This window comes from Rhinoraja longicauda, chromosome 18, assembly GCF_053455715.1.
Source record: "Rhinoraja longicauda isolate Sanriku21f chromosome 18, sRhiLon1.1, whole genome shotgun sequence".
Taxonomy (NCBI): Eukaryota; Metazoa; Chordata; class Chondrichthyes; order Rajiformes; family Arhynchobatidae; genus Rhinoraja; species Rhinoraja longicauda.
Genome location: NC_135970.1, coordinates 18,739,553 through 18,758,057, shown reverse-complemented (window position 1 = coordinate 18,758,057; position 18,505 = coordinate 18,739,553). Strand labels below are relative to the sequence as shown.

The following is an 18,505-nucleotide window of genomic DNA, read 5'->3' as shown; positions in this document are numbered from 1 at the left end:
TGATTTCCTTTTCTCTGATTGCTGCAAAACCAAGTATAATACCAATATGGTCATCGTTGATGACTCAAGGGCTGAGAATCAGTTATGTGACTCAGTTACACAGAGAGATCAGGGTAATTGGCAAAAAGAATTAGTACCTGCTATGTTTTACACCGTTCAATAGTACAAGCCTGTTGAGCCTATGGCTTAAATGAAGTAGTGCAGTAAAACAAAATGTAAATATATAGATATGATGGCACATCTGCAAAATTTCAGTGCTAAACAGGTTCAAAATGGATCAGCACTGCACATAAGTAAATTCTCTTGTTGGCTATTGATCATCACTTGCGGATAGGTTTCCCACCATTTAAGGGATTTTATTTGCCGTTGTTTCAATTAGCCATCTTCACATGTTATATATATACTAAATTGAGGGAGGAAATCTATCTAATTCATCTATCCAGAGTAAAAATACACAAAGTTTCCCTTTCCCTCAAGCTCCTCCTATTCACGTATAAAGCCCTAAATGGACATTCCCCCCCCTACATCAAAAATCTTCTAACCCACCTCTCTAACTCCAGGTCCCTCAGGTCGGCCGACTTGGGGCTACTCACTATCCTGCGGTCTAGGCTTAAGCTCAGGGGTGACCGCGCTTTTGCGGTTGCAGCTCCTAGACTGTGGAACAGCATCCCTCTCCCCATCAGAACTGCCCCCTCCATCGACTCCTTTAAGTCCAGGCTCAAAACCTATTTCTACTCCCTAACGTTTGAGGCTCATTGAGGAGGCGCTGTGAACTGTTTTGTATGTGCTGTTATGTTTGCGTGCTACTGTATGTTTCATTTTTTCCTTAGTACCTAATCAGATGTACAGCACTTTGGTCAACGTGGGTTGTTTTTAAATGTGCTATACAAATAAAATTGACTTGACTTGACTTGACTTGACTTCTCGTTATCTGTTGTTTGAGCGAGTCTAAAATCTTCTCTAGAAAACCTAATTCCAAATCACTTTAGTGTGGTTACACTAAGAAGTTCTTCAGTTCAAAAATCTTTTGTGACCAGCTTTTGTTTACATTTCATTACGCTAGTGAATTACCTGATGTGTCCTTGACAACTTATATATTTTGGAAAATTTCCTCTCAGTCACGGAATCAAAATGGCATCCACTATCTAATTTATTTGCTTGATTGAGTCTGAAGAAGGGTCCTGGCCCGAAATGTCACCTATCCGTTCTCCAGAGATGATGCCTGACCCGCTGAGTTACTCCAGCACTTTCTGTCCTTTTGTATAAACTAGCATCTGTAGTTCCTTGTTACTACTGATAATTATACTGTCTATCTGATTGTGATGTTAGACAATCAGTTGAATAGGACAAAACACAGCCTCTGACATCTCAATTAACATTAAAATACATGTGTAGTAAGTATACCTTGTTATCAAGTAAAATCTTGACAATAGGTATACTTAAATTCAACAAGTTCAAATTTTTCATCTGAAACGAGTTTCTCTTGTGAGTTGCTCAGTGACTTCTCCAAGCCAGCATCATGTTTCTGGTGCTCCACCAGTGATATTAAACCAGTTTCCTCTCACAACTGGTTTCTTCTTAATAACTGCTCCTTTCCAACATCACTGTACAAACTTTGTCATAACTGTTTTTAATTTAGTTTCTTTGCAGTGTGTATAATTACTTCCTAACAATTCTTTGCAATAAAGGATCTAAGATTTAGGTTGACAATCAAAATACCAGGTAGATTCTTAGCCAGAGACCACAAAAAAGATGCCAGCCCTATTCCCTGGACAATACTAAGTTTGGTAATGTCACCTGCCAGGCCACCGGAATCAGCTTCCTTCCCCATAGCTAAGGATAATAAAAGTCTGCCAAGCTTCCTATTCTATTAAAAACTGGGAAGTGATATTGAGGCGTAGTGGGCTCGGATGTCCTGAAAACTGACAGATCTCCACACACAATGTTCAGATTCATACTGTGTAACCTTGGAACCAAACTACAACAAAGAGAAAGCCTTCTGAAGAGTTCCAAAAACTTCAGGTTCTGGGGAGAGAGTCAGGAAAAACAAATAAATCTGGACAATCTGAAATGATGGCAGCAATAAACCACTTGTAACTGACAAATATCCAATCCATGCTCATGTCAGTTCATGGCCAATTGTAAAATGTTAAGTCTCAATCATTTGACTTACTGAGTGAGACAAAATTCCAAGGTCACCTATAAACTTGCCTTTAAGGCGACAGCAACATTAGTGTTGAAGAAGGGAACGAATAACCCTGCCAAATTACTACACTTGGGCGAGAAATGAGAATATTAATAATCAACATGAAAACAATACCAGTCCAGCAGCCTCTAAACAAAAGGTATTTGTACAAAACACTTCAGGTGAAGGAGTTGATGAGCTCAGAATACCTCTCTGCAATGCATGCTTGCCTGTCAATATTAAAATATGGGGAATTTACAGCGATTGAGCATTAATCCCATTTATGATTAAGAAAGCTAGGCTGAAGATAATAAGATTTATTATTTAAAGCTGGGTTCCTTATTTACTTAATTTATAGAGGGCCTGAGCAATACTGCTCTAAAACAACAGGATCTGTTACATAACAGAGAAACAGGCTATTCGGTTTACTGCATAAATGCCAACCTTCAGGTAACTATTTAAATGATCCCATTTTCTATCAGAAAATATTTTCATTCATCTGGGAGATATTGGCATAACAAGGCCACCAATTATACATAATATCTTTCACAGCTTCAAAATGTCCATGTTTTTTGGTTATGTGCACAGCAATTTCTCATATAAATAATCAGTTTTTACTGACACTGATTGGTGGATAAAAATTGAGCAGGTCATGAAGATACCTGCAATCTTCTTCAAAACAATGTAATGGGTTTATTTATTTAGGTCCCCCTCAATGTATGCACAGAACCTCAGTTTAACGTCTCCTTTGTAAAAAATCACACCTGTAGTAGTGCAGTACTTCATCAACACTACAATGACATGTCAGATTAGAATTTCAACCAATAATATTCTGATCCTGAGGTGAGAAGTCGATGAAGATGCACAGCTGACGCTTCCGTTACAGTAAATCAGCGTGGTAATGGATGAAGGGGGGACAAACGGGGGATGGAGAGAAGGAGGGCATGTGATGGAGAGGGAAAGTGAAGTTGATGAAATACCTATAATATTGTCTTATCATATCCAACATTCTGTTTTGTCAATGAAACAAGTTCAATGCAACAAGATAATACAGCAAATCAAAGTATTGACACCAACAAGATTGCGTGGAATCTTGGAGTCATGAGAAAACCTGGACCATGACCACTCAAAATGGAGCATCCAGTCAAGCACTGAGCATTTTGACCTTGTACAATGTGAAACTGTGGAAGCCATGTGTGAAGACTGCAAAGAGGTGCACAACATCTTGCATTGTAATGTGTGCCATAGTCCAGATCCTCACATTCTGAGTTTGAAGTCTGAAGCCAAACCACCTTGCTGGGACCTTCATGTCAACTTCCTCATCTCCAAAAGAGCAGCTGCTCACCAGCTTGGCTGGAGGATGAACATAATGTTGAATAAATAATTTGGCAAATTAATGCATAAGACAGCCAGTAAAGGGATGCAGAAAATAATTGTAGTGTTGATCTTAATTAAACATAACAAATATAACATTCTGATAAGCTTGAATCTAGGTTTCATAATTCTTGCAGAAAGGGACTGTAACAGATGGTAATATTGGATCTATGCCACTATGAGGATTCGGGTGTGTCTTTATTTATTAGCACCCATGGTTGTTGGGCCTCAGACAGAGATCAGCATTTGTTCCTCATTAAAAATAGCGAAAATACATTTTCCTAAGTCCACGTAGAAATAAACCAAGTTACTGCAAGCCAGTGAATCTTATGTCAGTGCATGGAAATCATTGGAGAAAATCTTGAGATAGGATTTCTATCTTGAGAAAAGCAGAGGCTGATCAAGGAAAGTCAGCCCTGTCTGGTGCAAGGGAAGACATGCAACATCCTAATTTCTCTCACTTTGTGCAAAGTGAATAATGCATTGATTGACATGTTTGAAGAGGTGATTAAAAATACTGATGAAGGCAGGGCAGTAGATGTTGACTAACTGGACTTTAGTACAATATTTGACAAGGACCCATATGGTGGGCTGGTCCAGAAAGTTAAGGGACAAGGGATCCAAGGCAAAAATTACTTGGTGATAGATGGCTTGGTGTTAGGTTGTGCTTTAAGGATGCTTTTCTGATTAGAAGTCTGTGACCAGTGGTGTACTGTAGCGATCAGTACTGGAATCCTTACTGATTAAGGGTTACACCTTAACAGCAGGGGGACCAACATTCTGGAAGGCAGGTTTGCTAGTGCTACACGTGTGGGTTTAAACTAAGTAGTGGGGGGGAGGGGTTGACAAATTGGGAGTATAAAGATGGAGTTAAAGGGGAAGCGAATCCAGGAAAATTTGCAAAAGACTCGAATAAGGTCAGGGCCAATGGTGACTGGTGTGAGAGGGGAGGTGAATATCGAAGTTAAGGTGTTGTATTTGAATGCGCGTAGTATAAAAAATAAAGTGGATGAGCTTGAGACTCAGTTAGACATTGGCAAGTATGATGTGTGGGAATTACAGAGACATGGCTTCAAGAGGACCAGGGCTGGGAACTGAATATTCAGGGGTGTACGACCTATCGAAAAGACAGACAGGTGGGTAGAGGGGGGGGGGGGGGGGGCTCGCTCTGTTGGTAAGGAATGATATTCAATCCCTTGCAAGGGGTGACATAGAATCAGAAGATGTAGAATCAGTATGGATAGAACTGAGGAATTGTAAGGGTAAAAATACCCTAATGGGAGTTATCTACAGGCCCCCAAACAGTAGCCTGGACATAGGGTGCGAGTTGAATCAAGAGTTAAAATTGACATGTAGCAAATGTGATGCTACGGTGGTTATGGGAGATTTCAACATGCAGGTGGACTGGGGAAATCAGGTTGATACTGGACCCCAGGAAAGGGAGTTTGTGGAGTGACTCCGAGATGGATTCTTAGAACAGCTTGTACTGGAGCCTTCCAGGGAGATGGCAATTCTGGATTTGGTGTTGTGTAATCAACCTGATTTGATAAGGGAACTCAAGGTAAAAGAGCCATTAGGAAGCAGTGATCATAATATGATAAGTTTTAATCTAGATTTGACTGGAAGGAGACCCTAGCAGGGAAGATGGTGGAACAGCAATGGCAGGTATTCCTCGGAATAATGCAGAAGTTGCAGGATCAATTCATCCCAAAGAGGAGGAAAGATTCTAAGGGGAGTAGGAGGCACCCGTGGCTGACAAGGGAAGTCAAGGAAAGCATAAAAATAAAAGAGAAGAAGTATAACATAGCAAAGAAGAGTGGGAAGCCAGAGGATTGGGACTCTTTTAAAGAGCAACAGAAGATAACTAAAAAGGCAATATGGGAAGAAAAGATGAGGTACGAAGGTAAGCTAGCCAATAAAATAAAGGAGGATGGTAAAAGCTTCTTTAGGTATGTGAAGAGAAATAAATAGTTAAGGCAAATGTGGGTCCCTTGAAGATAGAAGCAGGTGAATTTATTATGGGGAAGAAGGAAGTGGCAGACGAGTTGAACAGGTACTTCGGATCTGTCTTCACTAAGGAAGATACAAACAATCTCCCAGATGTTCTAGTGGCCAGAGATCCTAGGGTGACGAAGGAACTGAAGGAAATTCACATTAGGCAGGAAATGGTGTTGGGTAGACTGATGGGACTGAAGGCTGATAAATCCCCAGGGCCTGATGGTCTGCATCCCAGGGTACTTAAGGAGGTGGCACTAGAAATCGGGGACGCATTGGTGATCATTTTCCAATGTTCTATAGATTCAGGATCAGTTCCTGTGGATTGGAGGGTAGCTAATGTTATCCCACTTTTTAAGAAAAGAGGGAGAGAGAAACAGGATATTATAGACCAGTTAGTCTGACATCAGTGGTAGGGAAGATGCTGGAGTCAATTATAAAAGACGAAATTGCGGAGCATTTGGATAACAGTAACAGGATCGTTCCGAGTCAGCATGGATTTACGAAGGGGAAATCATGCTTGACTAATCTTCTGGATTTTTTTGAGGATGTAACTAGGAAAATGGACAGGGGAGAGCTGGTGGATGTAGTGTGCCTTCGACAAGGTCCCACATAGGAGATTAGTGGGCAAAATTAGAGCACATGGTATTGGGGGTAGGGTACTGACATGGATAGAAAATTGGTTGGCAGACAGAAAGCAACATTCCGAATGCGGCCTTACCAGCGCCTTATAGAGTCTCAACATGACATCTTTGTTTTTGTATACAAGCCCTCTTGCAAAAAATGATAGCATTGAGTTTGCTTTCTTTACTACCAATTCGACTTGCAGATTAACTTTTTGGGAATCCTGCACCAGCACTCCCAAATCCCTTTGCACCTCCGATTTCTGGATTCTCACCCCATTAAGGAAATAGTTTATGCCTTTATTCTTACTACCTCGTTCATTTCTTTATTCCCCATTATAATTTCTCCTGCATCATTCTCCAGCGGTCCAACATCCACTCTTGCCTCTTTCTTGCTCTTTATATAACTGAAGAAACTCTTGCTATCCTCTTTTACATTATTGGCCAGCTTACCTTCGTATTTCATCTTTTCTACCCATATTGTCTTTTTAGTTACCCTCTGTTGTTCTTTAAAAGCTTCCCAATCCTCTGGTTTCCCACTAATCTTTGCTGTGTTATATGCCTTCTGCTTTTGTTTTATACTGTCCTTGACATCCCTTGTTGGCCACGGTCGCCTCTTTCTCCCCCTAGAATCTTCCACTTTGGAATGAAAAGATCTTGCATCTTCCGGGTTATTCTCAGAAATTCCTGCCATTGCTGTTCCACCATCATCTCTGCTAGGGTCTATTTCTAGTCAACTTTTGCCAGCTTCTCCCACATGCCTCTGTAGTCCCATTTGCCCAGCTGCAATACCGATACATCCGAAATCACCTTCTCCCTCTAAAATTGCAGATTTAAATTTATCATGTATAAAGTAGATTATCTTTTAATGTTTTGTTAAACAGTACTTTTTTTTAATGCTTGTGATCATCAGTTGTCAAAGTTGTTCAGTTAGTCCACCTGATAGCAGCCCTTGTGCTGCCCTTGGCCATACTGAAACGTGTCATGAATTAAGTGGAATACACCACCACTGGGCCCATGCTGGAATACAGGGCGTGTCACAGTGGCAGTTCACCAGCAACTTTGAGGCAAGGAAGCTCAACTCCAAACTTTGTGGGGATTTTTTCCAAAGATGCTGCCTGACCTGCTAAATATTTTCAGCTTAATATCACCCAAATGATTCCCTTGTCCATATCTATTTTGAAACAGGGAAATCTTATCAGGAAATCTCAAACTTTTTCTCAGCTGGCAAATGTACAATTCTTCTACTATTGGTGGTAAGAAATCTGCGCTATTTATTTTTACTACTTTGCCCAAGAGGGAGTTGTCATTTGAGAAGCATTGCTTGGTGAGTTTAGCTAACTCAAAGGAGATCAGAAATAAAATAAGAACAACCTGAACTGCACAGTTCAATATTATGTCCTTCTAACCACTTGATTATTAGAACAGAACCAGCAGTGAAAGCAAAGAAAGAGAACTCAAATACTGATAATTGAAATTATCTTGCTTCAAAGCATTTAGAATGCAGTATTTATCAAACTACATTTCTCTTTTGAAGTTGATCTTTCACAACCTTATTTGTTTAAAGCAATTTTCCACTTCACAGTAATGGTCACAATACAAAGGATTCTGAACAAGCTTATTTGCAGGGGAGCAGATAAGGATATCTGAAAAGAACTTGCCGTCCACTGTATGTGATATTTAGGTAGGCTGCAGGCCAAAACTTAGTGAATTATGATAAGTTAATGTGACCCAGTCATTTGAATTAGAACAAATGAGTATTGGTTAAAATCAAGATATCAAGAAAGCTGAAAATCTGAAATATAAATGCACAAAGCTAGAAACACTCAGCATGTCACCCAGGTCTGTCATCACACCCCTGCAAGCACAAACCCAGTGCCTGATCCATAATATTCAATAAGGTAGAAACAAAGAACTGAAAACGTTGGTTAATACACAAAAGAACACAAAGTGCTGGAGTAACTCAGCAGGGCAGGCAGAATCTCTGGAGAACATTGTGAAGGAGGGTCTCGACCCAAAACAGCATCTATTCATGTTCTCCAGAGATGATGTCTGACCTGCTGAGTTATTACAGTACTTTGCTTCCAATTCAATAAGGTCTCATTTGGAGGCTCTATTCTATAACATTGACCCCATCAGCATATTTAATCCTTGGGAAGACCTATTCCCTCTCCCACACCTTCTCTAGACCACAGCACATCACATTCTGACCCCCTCTTCCCCCAGCATCTCAACACCACACTCCCTTCCAAACAATGGACAGGCCCCAATCAGGTCTTGGTTTCTGGCCATCTCAATCATCTAACCATGCCTTCACTAGAAAACCAGGCAGTTGTAAATGTTACTAAATAAAATGCCATAGAAGGTTGCAATGAGATGTTCAACTTGCAGTGAGATGTTCAACTTTCAAGGCAGCTCCTGGAACCTCATTATAACACTCAACTATCTCAATCTGTAGGAGGAACTAGAATTTAAAATCACAGAGCCAAAGTAAATAATTAGCTCAGGCAGCAACAGCAATCAGAAACAGAACGGAAGTTAAAGTAAATTCTAATTAATCTCACCTTCCCTGAAAAATATTAAAAACCTTGCAAGCTGTCCCCACTGTGAGGTGACTAAATTATATAAGAAAATAACTGCAGATGCTGGTACAAATCGATTTATTCACAAAATGCTGGAGTAAATCAGCAGGTCAGGCAGCATCTCGGGAGAGAAGGAATGGGTGACGTTTCCCATTCCTTCTCTCCCGAGATGCTGCCTGACCTGCTGAGTTACTCCAGCATTTTGTGAATAAATCGAAAGGTGACTAAATTATTTTGGTATTGCTGTTCCTTCCAAATCGTTACAAATGCACAACCCGAACCTTAAATTTGATCCCCAGCTTTTAATCCTCAACACTTAGTTTCCATGCTATCTGTGCTCCCAACAGAGTAGAACAATCCTGGCAATAAGTCATCAGTGGACTTCATCGGTTGCTGTGGCTCTGCCTTAGACTTTGGGTTTAGAAAGAAGATATTTTGCTATTCTCAACATGATTGAAGCAATCTTGTCTATTAACCATGAGACAACATAATTTGGAATAAAATATGATCTGTTAAACCCATAACGGGGCCATCTGGATTCAATATATATCCACTGTTTACCATTAATATACATGTTAAATGCATCACTTAAAATATAGACTTTGCATGATGTAACAACAAAGTGCTGGAGTAACTCAGTCGCAACGGGACAGTATGAAAAAGGGTCTCAACCCAAAACATCTCCTATACATGTCCTCCAGAGATCCTACCTGACCCACTGAGTTACTCCAGCAGTTTACGTATTTTATGTAAACCAGCATCTGCAGTTCCTTGTGTCTTACATGACGTTATTAATTCCCTGACCATCTTCATCTTTATCTGCTTTTTTGGGACCTTCATTAAAATGTATCCTGTCCAAAGTTTTGATCATCTCTCCTTACATGAGTCCTATTTATAGGATGCGACACCAGTGCATTGCAAACCACGGGTTGTGCCGAATGCTCTTAAGGACAAGGTTGAGAAAGAACTGAAAAGACTTGAAGCTGAGAACATTATCAGTAAGGTAGAAAGCAGTGAATGGGCATCACCCATTGTAGTTGTACCTAAACCTGATGGTAGTGTTAGACTTTGTGGGGATTATAAGGTGACTGTAAACCAGGTACTTGAAGATAGCATACCAGACACCCTACCAACGGCAGAGGATTTGTTTAGCACCCTCACAGGCAGCCTAGTCTTCACAAAAATGGACTTGACAAATGCCTACTTGCAGTTAGGTGTAGATGACGAATCTAAATCCAAGCTAACTATTAACACGCATTTCGGATTGTTTCAGTTCAATAGGTTTCCATTTGGTATATCATCAGCCCCAGGGATTTTTCAAGGGGTAATGACACAAATTCTAGAGGGAATTGAAGATGTGGTGTGTTACTTGGATGACATCCTCATCTCAGCCCCTGACAGGCAGACACATAATGAAAGGTTGGAAGTGGTACTCAAACGACTTGAATCACACAGAGTAAGAGTGAAGGCACAGAAATGTGAGTTCTTTCAGAACTCGGTAGAATACTTGGGTCATAAGATAGACAAGGATGGTCTACACCCCACCAAGGGTAAAGTTGATTCGATCAAGAATGCGCCCACTCCCAGAAACATATCTGAGATCCGATCCTTTTTATGATTAGTGCATTATTATGGGAAGTTTGTGTCAAATCTGTCCACCTGTTTACATCCCTTGAATGAGCTTATGAGAAAAGATGTACCATGGAAGTGGACATGTAAATGTGATCAAGCTTTCAAGTCATGTAAAGCTCAGTTGGCAGAGTTCAATGCTTGTTCATTACGATGTCAATAAGCCAATGAAGTTAGCATGTGATGATTCACCATACGGTGTTGGTGCTGTGATCTCTCATGTGTTAGAAAATGGAGAGGAAAGGTCAATAGCATTTGCATCTAGAGCACTCAATGCCAGTGAGAGAAATTATGCGCAAATAGAGCGAGAGGCTCTTGGATTGATTTTTGCCGTTAGGAGCTTTCACAAATACTTGTATTGTAGAAGGTTTGTAATCGAGACAGATCACCAGCCGTTAACAGTGATCCTAAATCCAAAAGCACACATACCAACTCTGGCAGCAGCCAGAATGCAAAGATAGGCATTGATATTGTCTGCATACCAGTATGATATTCAGTATCGTAAGGCAGCAGAGCACAGCAGAGCAGAGCCATGTCTAGATTACCTATGGAATCGGAGGTTACCCCAAACAGAGAGGACTTGTTTTACTTCTCTCATGTAGATGAGTTACCTATCACATCAGGGGACATTCGGAAGGCTACTTGCACTGAAGAGTGCAGGAATATATTACAAATGGATGGCCAAACAAATTGCCGAATTCAGAGGCAGAACTGAAACCATTCTTTGTATGTAGGAACGAACTCTCGGTAGACCAAGGTTGTGTCATGTGGGGAGCGAGCATTGTAATACCTGAAAAATATGGAGTAAAATTGCTAGAAGATCTTCATGATCAGTATTTGGGAATGTGTCTAACAAAGAGTCTAGCTAGAAGCTATCTATGGAGGCCTGGTCTAGATAAGGATATAGAACAAACGGTGAAAGAGTGTAGCACATGTTAAGCAGTTGGAAAGAATCCACCCACAGTACCGCTACAGCCATGGAAATTGCCGGTTAGAGTGTGGCAAAGATTACACATTGACTTTGCCGAGTTAGATGAACAACAATTGTTCATTGTGATTGATTGTCACTCCAAGTGGGTTGAGGTGTTTTTGATGGAAAAAAACAACATCCAGCAAAACGATAGACATTTTGCGAGGGTTGTTTGCGTCCTATGGATTTCCAGAGGAAATTGTGTCTGATAACGGACCACAATTCTGTTCACAAGAGTTTGCACAATTCATGAAAGGGAATGCTGTAAAACACACTAGAGTAGCTCCATACCATCCCGCTTCCAATGGAGCAGCAGAACGCACAGTGCAAATTGTGAAGCGTACATTAGTCAAACAACTGCTGGATCCAAATCATAAGAAAAGACAGTTGTCTTTGTTTCACAAACTGGCTAACTTTCTGATTACATTTCGAAACACACCTCACACCACTACTGGTCAAACACCAGCTGAACTGTTCTTGAAAAGAAAACCCAGAACAAGGTTTTCACTGTTGAAACCAAACTTGGCTCAAACAGTAGAAGAGAAACAGGAGAAACAAAAAGCATATCATGACGGAAGTAGAGTAAAGGAAAGGAGTGTTGAGTTGAATCAGAAGATAAAGGTGAAAACCCATCATCACAAGTGGGTGAAGTGGTTACCTGGAAGAGTAGTGAGAAAGTGCGGACCACGGACATACTTGGTCAAGATGTTTGGAAGTGGAAAGGTGAGAAAAGTACACATTGACCATGTCATGCCTATGCAAGCACAGACAGGGTTGAAATCAGACCAATTAGACGAGTCAGATAATTGGGTTACCACTCAAGTACAGGTACCAGATGAGCCAGAAATGGTACAAGAAGGTACACAAGTTAGTGAGACTTTGAATCAGCCTGAAAATGGAGGATCAAGTGGGGTTGACAGTCAAACAAAATTGACTGATGGACTGGAATCTATGAATGTAGGTCAAAAGGAATGCTTGACTCGATTAAAAATGAGTCCAAGTGGTTCTAAACAGTCAGAAACATTTGGTCAGGGAAGATATCCGGAAAGAAGGAGAAACCCAGTGGTTAGGTTAAATTTGTGAAGTTATCTCCTGAAATGCACATATCATTGTGTATGCAACATATATGCATGATGCCCTCATTTTATTCAGGTTATATAAAAGTAAACTATCAGACAAGATTGCAATAATTTCATACTGTTGGTTATATTCAAAACAAAGCGCAGCGGTAGAGTTGCTGCTTTACAGCGAATGCAGCGCCAGAGACTCAGGTTCGATCCTGACTACGGGTGCTGCACTGTAAGGAGTTTGTACGTTCTCCCCGTGACCTGCGTGGGTTTTCTCCGAGATCTTCGGTTTCCTCCCACACTCCAAAGACGTACAGGTATGTAGGTTAATTGGCTGGGTAAATGTAAAAATTGTCCCTAGTGGGTGTAGGATAGTGTTAATGTACGGGGATCGCTGGGCGGCACGGACTTGGTGGGCCGAAAAGGCCTGTTTCCGGCTGTATATATATGATATGATATGATATGATATGAAAATGTCCACCAGGAAATATTTTTTTTATTAGGGTGGAAGGAGTTGTATTAGTGCCACGTTTGGTTGGAGGATTGTAAATGATTAAATAAACTACAGTACAGCTGTGCAGTCATGTTCCGGTCAGCAGTGAGTTAACTTGTTATTCTGTGTCTGAGCTCAAGATATCACACTTTGATCTTTAAATTTTTTTGGGAATGCCTCTGTGAAACACCTTGCGACACTGCAAAATGTAAAATGTTACAGAAACACTGGTTAATGATGCAATAGAACCCAAACTTTCTGTTAGTATATAATGATCACAAATTGTTGCTTCTTGCATTTCCTTAGGTGATTCAGTTTCGAATTTTGCTTAGCAACGCCCCAATGAAATATGACAAACGTATTCACAAACACCTAAGGCTCAGGGTGCATTATCTACTTCATTACACTTAAGCAGTAACATGAGGTCCATATAATATTGCCAATCTAAATCACATCTTCAGTCAATTACATGTTGCATTCTCTAAAGCCTAATGTTTAATCTGTTTCACATACCCAGCGTCCTTTTGTACAACGTGTAAAATATAAAACCAAAAATTCATTAAAATGTTACACCAGAAACCAAACAACTCATCACATCCATTCAGCTGTCCCACTTACCAGCTCCTTATAGATTAGTATCTAGTCGCAGAATGGCAGGTCAAAATCTCCCCAAATACTTAAATGCAACAATCCATCATCGTTGTGTAGAACAACTGGACTACGCTCATTACAAAATGTTGGGATCTCCATGCAGTTACAATTACTGGCTAATATCTTATATCAAATTCAAAGCTTATCAGAGGCACAGCAGTTTTGGAATAAATGATGTACCATGTGGTGGTGTGGAGATAAAGATGGAGCATCACGAGTGCTGAAGAACGGAGTCAAGATAAATTCAGAGGACAGAAGTCATAGCTTGAATGTTTGGATTCTAGCTTAGCTCAGGGTGTGCCCAGGAGGAACGCCATCTCCCTCCAATAATCATTAAGGGTTTGTACATATATGATTACATTTTTTACATGCCTTTCCAAAACTGATCAAATTTAAATTCCTGCATAAGCCCCTGACTTTACTGCTTATGAAAATGAACCAAAAGCCTTATGTAAATTCTTGTAACACAGTTGTTAATCTGACACTTCCTTTGAATTACAAAAGGAGCTTACAAGAACTTGTACGACAGCACTGATCAAACTTTAAACCCACATAGCAACGGGACGACGCCAAGCTCGGCAATGACCACACCGAGACACGCAGTGGGGTGAACTCGCGTGACATATTTTAATTAAGTGGTAAAACAATCCAGGGCCGCCCTGGAGTGATGTCCCATGCCGTTTAGTTAAGTTTATTGTCACATGTACAGAGGTACAGTGAAAAGCTTTTGTCAGCAGAAAGACTACTCTGGAAAGTGGAAAGATGGGGACGTCGTCAGAACACACATGAGAACACATGCCAATCTCACGGTTGTCACATTCCCGATCTTCGCAGGAGGAGGCCTGGTGATCTTGTGTGTGCGTGTGTGTGCTTGTGCATGGGTCAATGTTTGTGCATGTGCGTCTGTGTGTCTATGTCTCTGTGCGTGTCTATGCCTGTCTGTGTGTGTCTATGTCTGTGTGCGTGTCTATATCTGTCTGTGTGTGTGTGTCTAGGTCTGTATCTGTGTGTCTATGTCTGTGTCTGTATGTCTGTGTCTGTGCGTCTATGTCTGTGTCTGTGCGTACATTCATAGCCCTTCATGGCCCGTAGGCAGGAAAAGGTTCAGGCATCTCAGACAGGCCACGGCCACTCAGTCTTAGCCTTAGGTTGAGCATCAGGCTGTCTCAGGCTTCTTTCCCAGCAGTCCAGTCTTGATCACATGGTGGCGCTGGTGGTCTTGGGTTTGTCCCAGTGACTCAGTCTTCCTTGAACCAGGGGGGGCACACAGCTAGCGTGGGGGGCACACAGCCAGTCGGGGGGCACACAGCTAGCGGGGGGGCACAGCTAGCGGGGGGAACAGCTAGCATGGTGGCACACAGTTAGGGGGGCACAGCACGTGGAGGCACAGCTAAGGGGGGGTACAGCTAGCAGGGGGGGCTCACATCTAGCGGGGGGCTCACATCTAGCGGGAGGGCACAGCTAGCGGGGAGGCACAAAGCTAGCGGGGGGGCACACAGCTAGCGGGGGGGCACACAGCTAGTGGGGGGCACAGCTAGCGAGGGGGCACACATCTAGCGGGGGGGCACACAGCTAGCGGGGGGCACAGCTAGCGAGGGGGCACACAGCTAGCGGGGGGGCACACAGCTAGCGGGGGGGCACACAGCTAGCGGGGGGGCACACAGCTAGCGGGGGGCACAGCTAGCGAGGGGGCACACAGCTAGCGGGGGGCACACATCTAGCGGGGGGCACAGCTAGCGAGGGGGCACACAGCTAGCGGGGGGGCACACAGCTAGCGGGGGGGCACACAGCTAGCGGGGGGCACAGCTAGCGAGGGGGCACACAGCTAGCAGGGGGGCACACAGCTAGCGGGGGGCACAGCTAGCGAGGCGGCACACAGCTAGTGGGGGGGCACACAGCTAGCGGGGGCACAGCTAGCGAGGGGGCACACAGCTAGCAGGGGGGCACACAGCTAGCAGGGGGCACAGCTAGCGAGTGGGCACACAGCTAGCAGGGGGCACACAGCTAGCGGGGGGGCACACAGCTAGCGGGGGGGCACACAGCCAGTAGGGGGCACAGCTAGCGGGGGGCACACACAGCTAGCGGGGGGACACAGCTAGCGGGGGGGGCACACCGCTAGCAGGGGGGGCACACAGCTAGCGGGGGGGCACATAGCTAGCGGGGGGACACAGCTAGCGGGGGGGCACACCGCTAGCAGGGGGGGGGGCACAGAGCGATCTGCTCATCACTAAGTAGCATTGTGCAAATTGCTGGACCCACCATGCATTATGGGAAATTAGTAAACCTGCGAGTGATTCTGACTCATTGAGAGAGGCAGAGGAGGTACAAATGCAGACGAGCTGCATTCCGTTTGATGACCAAGTCCAACGATTCTTTGAAATGCAGATGCAGATGCATTTTCCTGATGGGACATATTTACAAGATGTCCCAGTATGAATGCTCCTTGATCCAAGCTCCTTCCAAGGCAAAGCATCGTGATGAAAGAAAGATTTGTAAGCTTCTAAGGAAGTTGATAAGCTTAAAGTGAATATAAACACAGGCTACTGAAACTCTTGCAAACTCAACCACTGACTTCTGCTGATGCAAGGTCACAGAGCTAGGTTTTCCCTGTTTAAGTGGTCATACACAGACTGTGATAATTTTGTTTAGTTATTATCCTATTACAATTAACACCAGACTTCAACAGTTTAGTGGTGATGCACACAGTGCATTAGGAAGAGGGAAGTATGGATGTTTGGGGGATACACTCTTTTCTAAGGAACTCGGTTGGTCGTGAAGAGAGAGAATAGAAATAAAACAGAGGGAGATAATTTTCAAATGTACAAATTTAGTTACAGAGGCAGGATGTGTGTTTATTTGGTTACATTCACAGACAAAGGGATTACAAAAGTAGACTTTTTGATGAATCAATGAGAGCAGGAAATCATGCAATCATGCAACAACAAGGCTGTTGACAGGTCCGAGTAAACTGATTCAGCACACTGAGTGAGCAGACAGTGACGGAAGGTGGGAATCTCACAATCCCTGAGAGCATTAGATTTGACCCGCATACTGGCAAACCATGAGAATTACCCAGAGGTTCAGAGATTTCTGAGTCTGTGTCATTGTAGGCTGAAATGCCCGCTCTCTGGGAATTGCACACCAGCACCCAACATTGTGGCTGTGCCATGCAGCTAATTGTAGCCTGCACCTTGCGATGGAGACGTTCTCAAGTTGGCGCAGAGGAAGATGCTTCCATTCCAGTTCCTCTGGGCTCCCAATTCCGCATGCTGCCACTAGTGGCAACACTTAATTTGCACATGCCAAGTTCAAATTTGCACTTAGATGAAGTCTAAAGAAGTCACTGAACAATTTAATTATTCTGAGGCCCTACCCACCTGCAATTGACATATCTGATACTTGATAAAAAAACAACTTATAATGGCAGAGTCGGAAGCAGAGTGGCAATGCAAAGTTTATCATCTGCACATGAATTTAGTTTCATTCTCACCACAAAACATTACTGTTCTTGCTATACACTCAGCATTCAGATCAGGCATTCAAAATCTGTGTGGAGGTAGCTACTTCAGTTGAAGCCATTATAATAACATCTGGCAGCTCACTGGATCTATCAGAGATATTCCTGTAAGCTCATGAAAGTTAACTTGGGCTCCACATACTTTAAAGGAAGTCTTGATCATTGTAAGTACAAACATTTGAACCACCTACCACCCTCTGCCAGACTCCCACCTGACTTCTTATGAGCCACCTGATGTTCATAAGTTGTAGCAGAATTAGGTTATTCAGCCTAGGAAGTCTATTCCTCCATTCAATCAAGGCTGATCTATCTTTCCCTCTCAACCCCAATCTCCTGGCGTCTTCCCATAACCCTTGACACCCTTACGAATCAAGAACCTTTCAATCTCCACCTTAAAAACATTCATTGACGACCTCCACAGCCTTCTGTGGCAATGAATCCGAAACTGAAAGTGAAGATTCACAGGTCCCTGGTTCTTATGACAAGTGATTTTGGGGGTCAGATAACTACTGCCATCTTTGATGGACGTGCCATAAAGCTTCCAGTATGTGACAATAAACATGGAGAGTTTACCAAAGGTTCTTGGAAGTTCTTTATGCAAGACAATAAGATAAATCAGTTAGCTCTAAAGCAACCAACAGGTCTTTGCCTGAAAGCAGTTTAATTTTGCCAATCTATCCGAAGCACATAGTTTTCATGATCTGGGAACAAAATAATGAAATGGACCAAACATGGAATAGTTGGTTGATTTTCCCCTACTTGGACTGGGTCCCCAGCAAAAACAATAACATATTATTTTCATTCATTGCTTCCAATGGGCACTAAATGTAAAAAGATATTCCCAAAATGTTACGATTTGTATTCATGAAAGGTCAGTCATCATCCTAATGCTCCAATCTGCAGAGATAAACTTTAAAGAATGCTTTTTTTGTGCCTATCATTCTGAATGACCATCAAGTGGACCACTGCCCAAGGACATTGGCACCAACCAACTTGTTAAGGCCTCCTAAATAGGTTTTGTGCCTTGATAAAAACTCTATACGATCAATCAGACTGGAACATATATTCATCTAAAGCATGTACAAATAGTTGAAACAAACACATTTTAACCTGATGAAGTCAGGTTTCACCAAGAAAGAAACCCATAAATAGTCCATCATGGATTAAAATAATTTTTAATGCAATTTTTGTGATCAGCAACATTTATATCTTCACCCAAGAGAAAGCAGGGAGTATTAATCTTCCACTTACCCCATTTTAGGGGCCAGCTGACCTCTGCACGACCATTTCAGTGTTGACACCCCCTGCTGGTCAGTCATGATGTGGTTTGGCTGTACTGGTGGACTCATCCAACCCAATGATCTGGAGAGTGCCCACAAGACTGTGAAGGTAAAATTTCAGAAAAACAGGGAAGCTTAA

General features: G+C 42.4%; 1 protein-coding gene across 3 annotated transcripts in view; it reads right to left on the bottom strand.

Moving 5' to 3' along the window:
• rab3il1 (RAB3A interacting protein (rabin3)-like 1) overlaps window positions 1-18,505 on the bottom strand; it is a 111,983-nt gene that overhangs the window by 52,678 nt on the left and 40,800 nt on the right. The window contains exon 1 of one of the 3 annotated variants that reach the window (XM_078415224.1): window positions 18,338-18,401. The exons of 1 other annotated variant lie outside the window; for it this stretch is intronic. In XM_078415224.1, coding sequence (XP_078271350.1) covers window positions 18,338-18,342 — 5 coding nt within the window. In that variant the 5' untranslated portion in view covers window positions 18,343-18,401. Of the gene's footprint in view, window positions 1-13,536; window positions 13,662-18,337; window positions 18,402-18,505 lie in introns of those variants that run through there. One more of the 3 variants, XM_078415228.1, reaches the window with a different exon arrangement.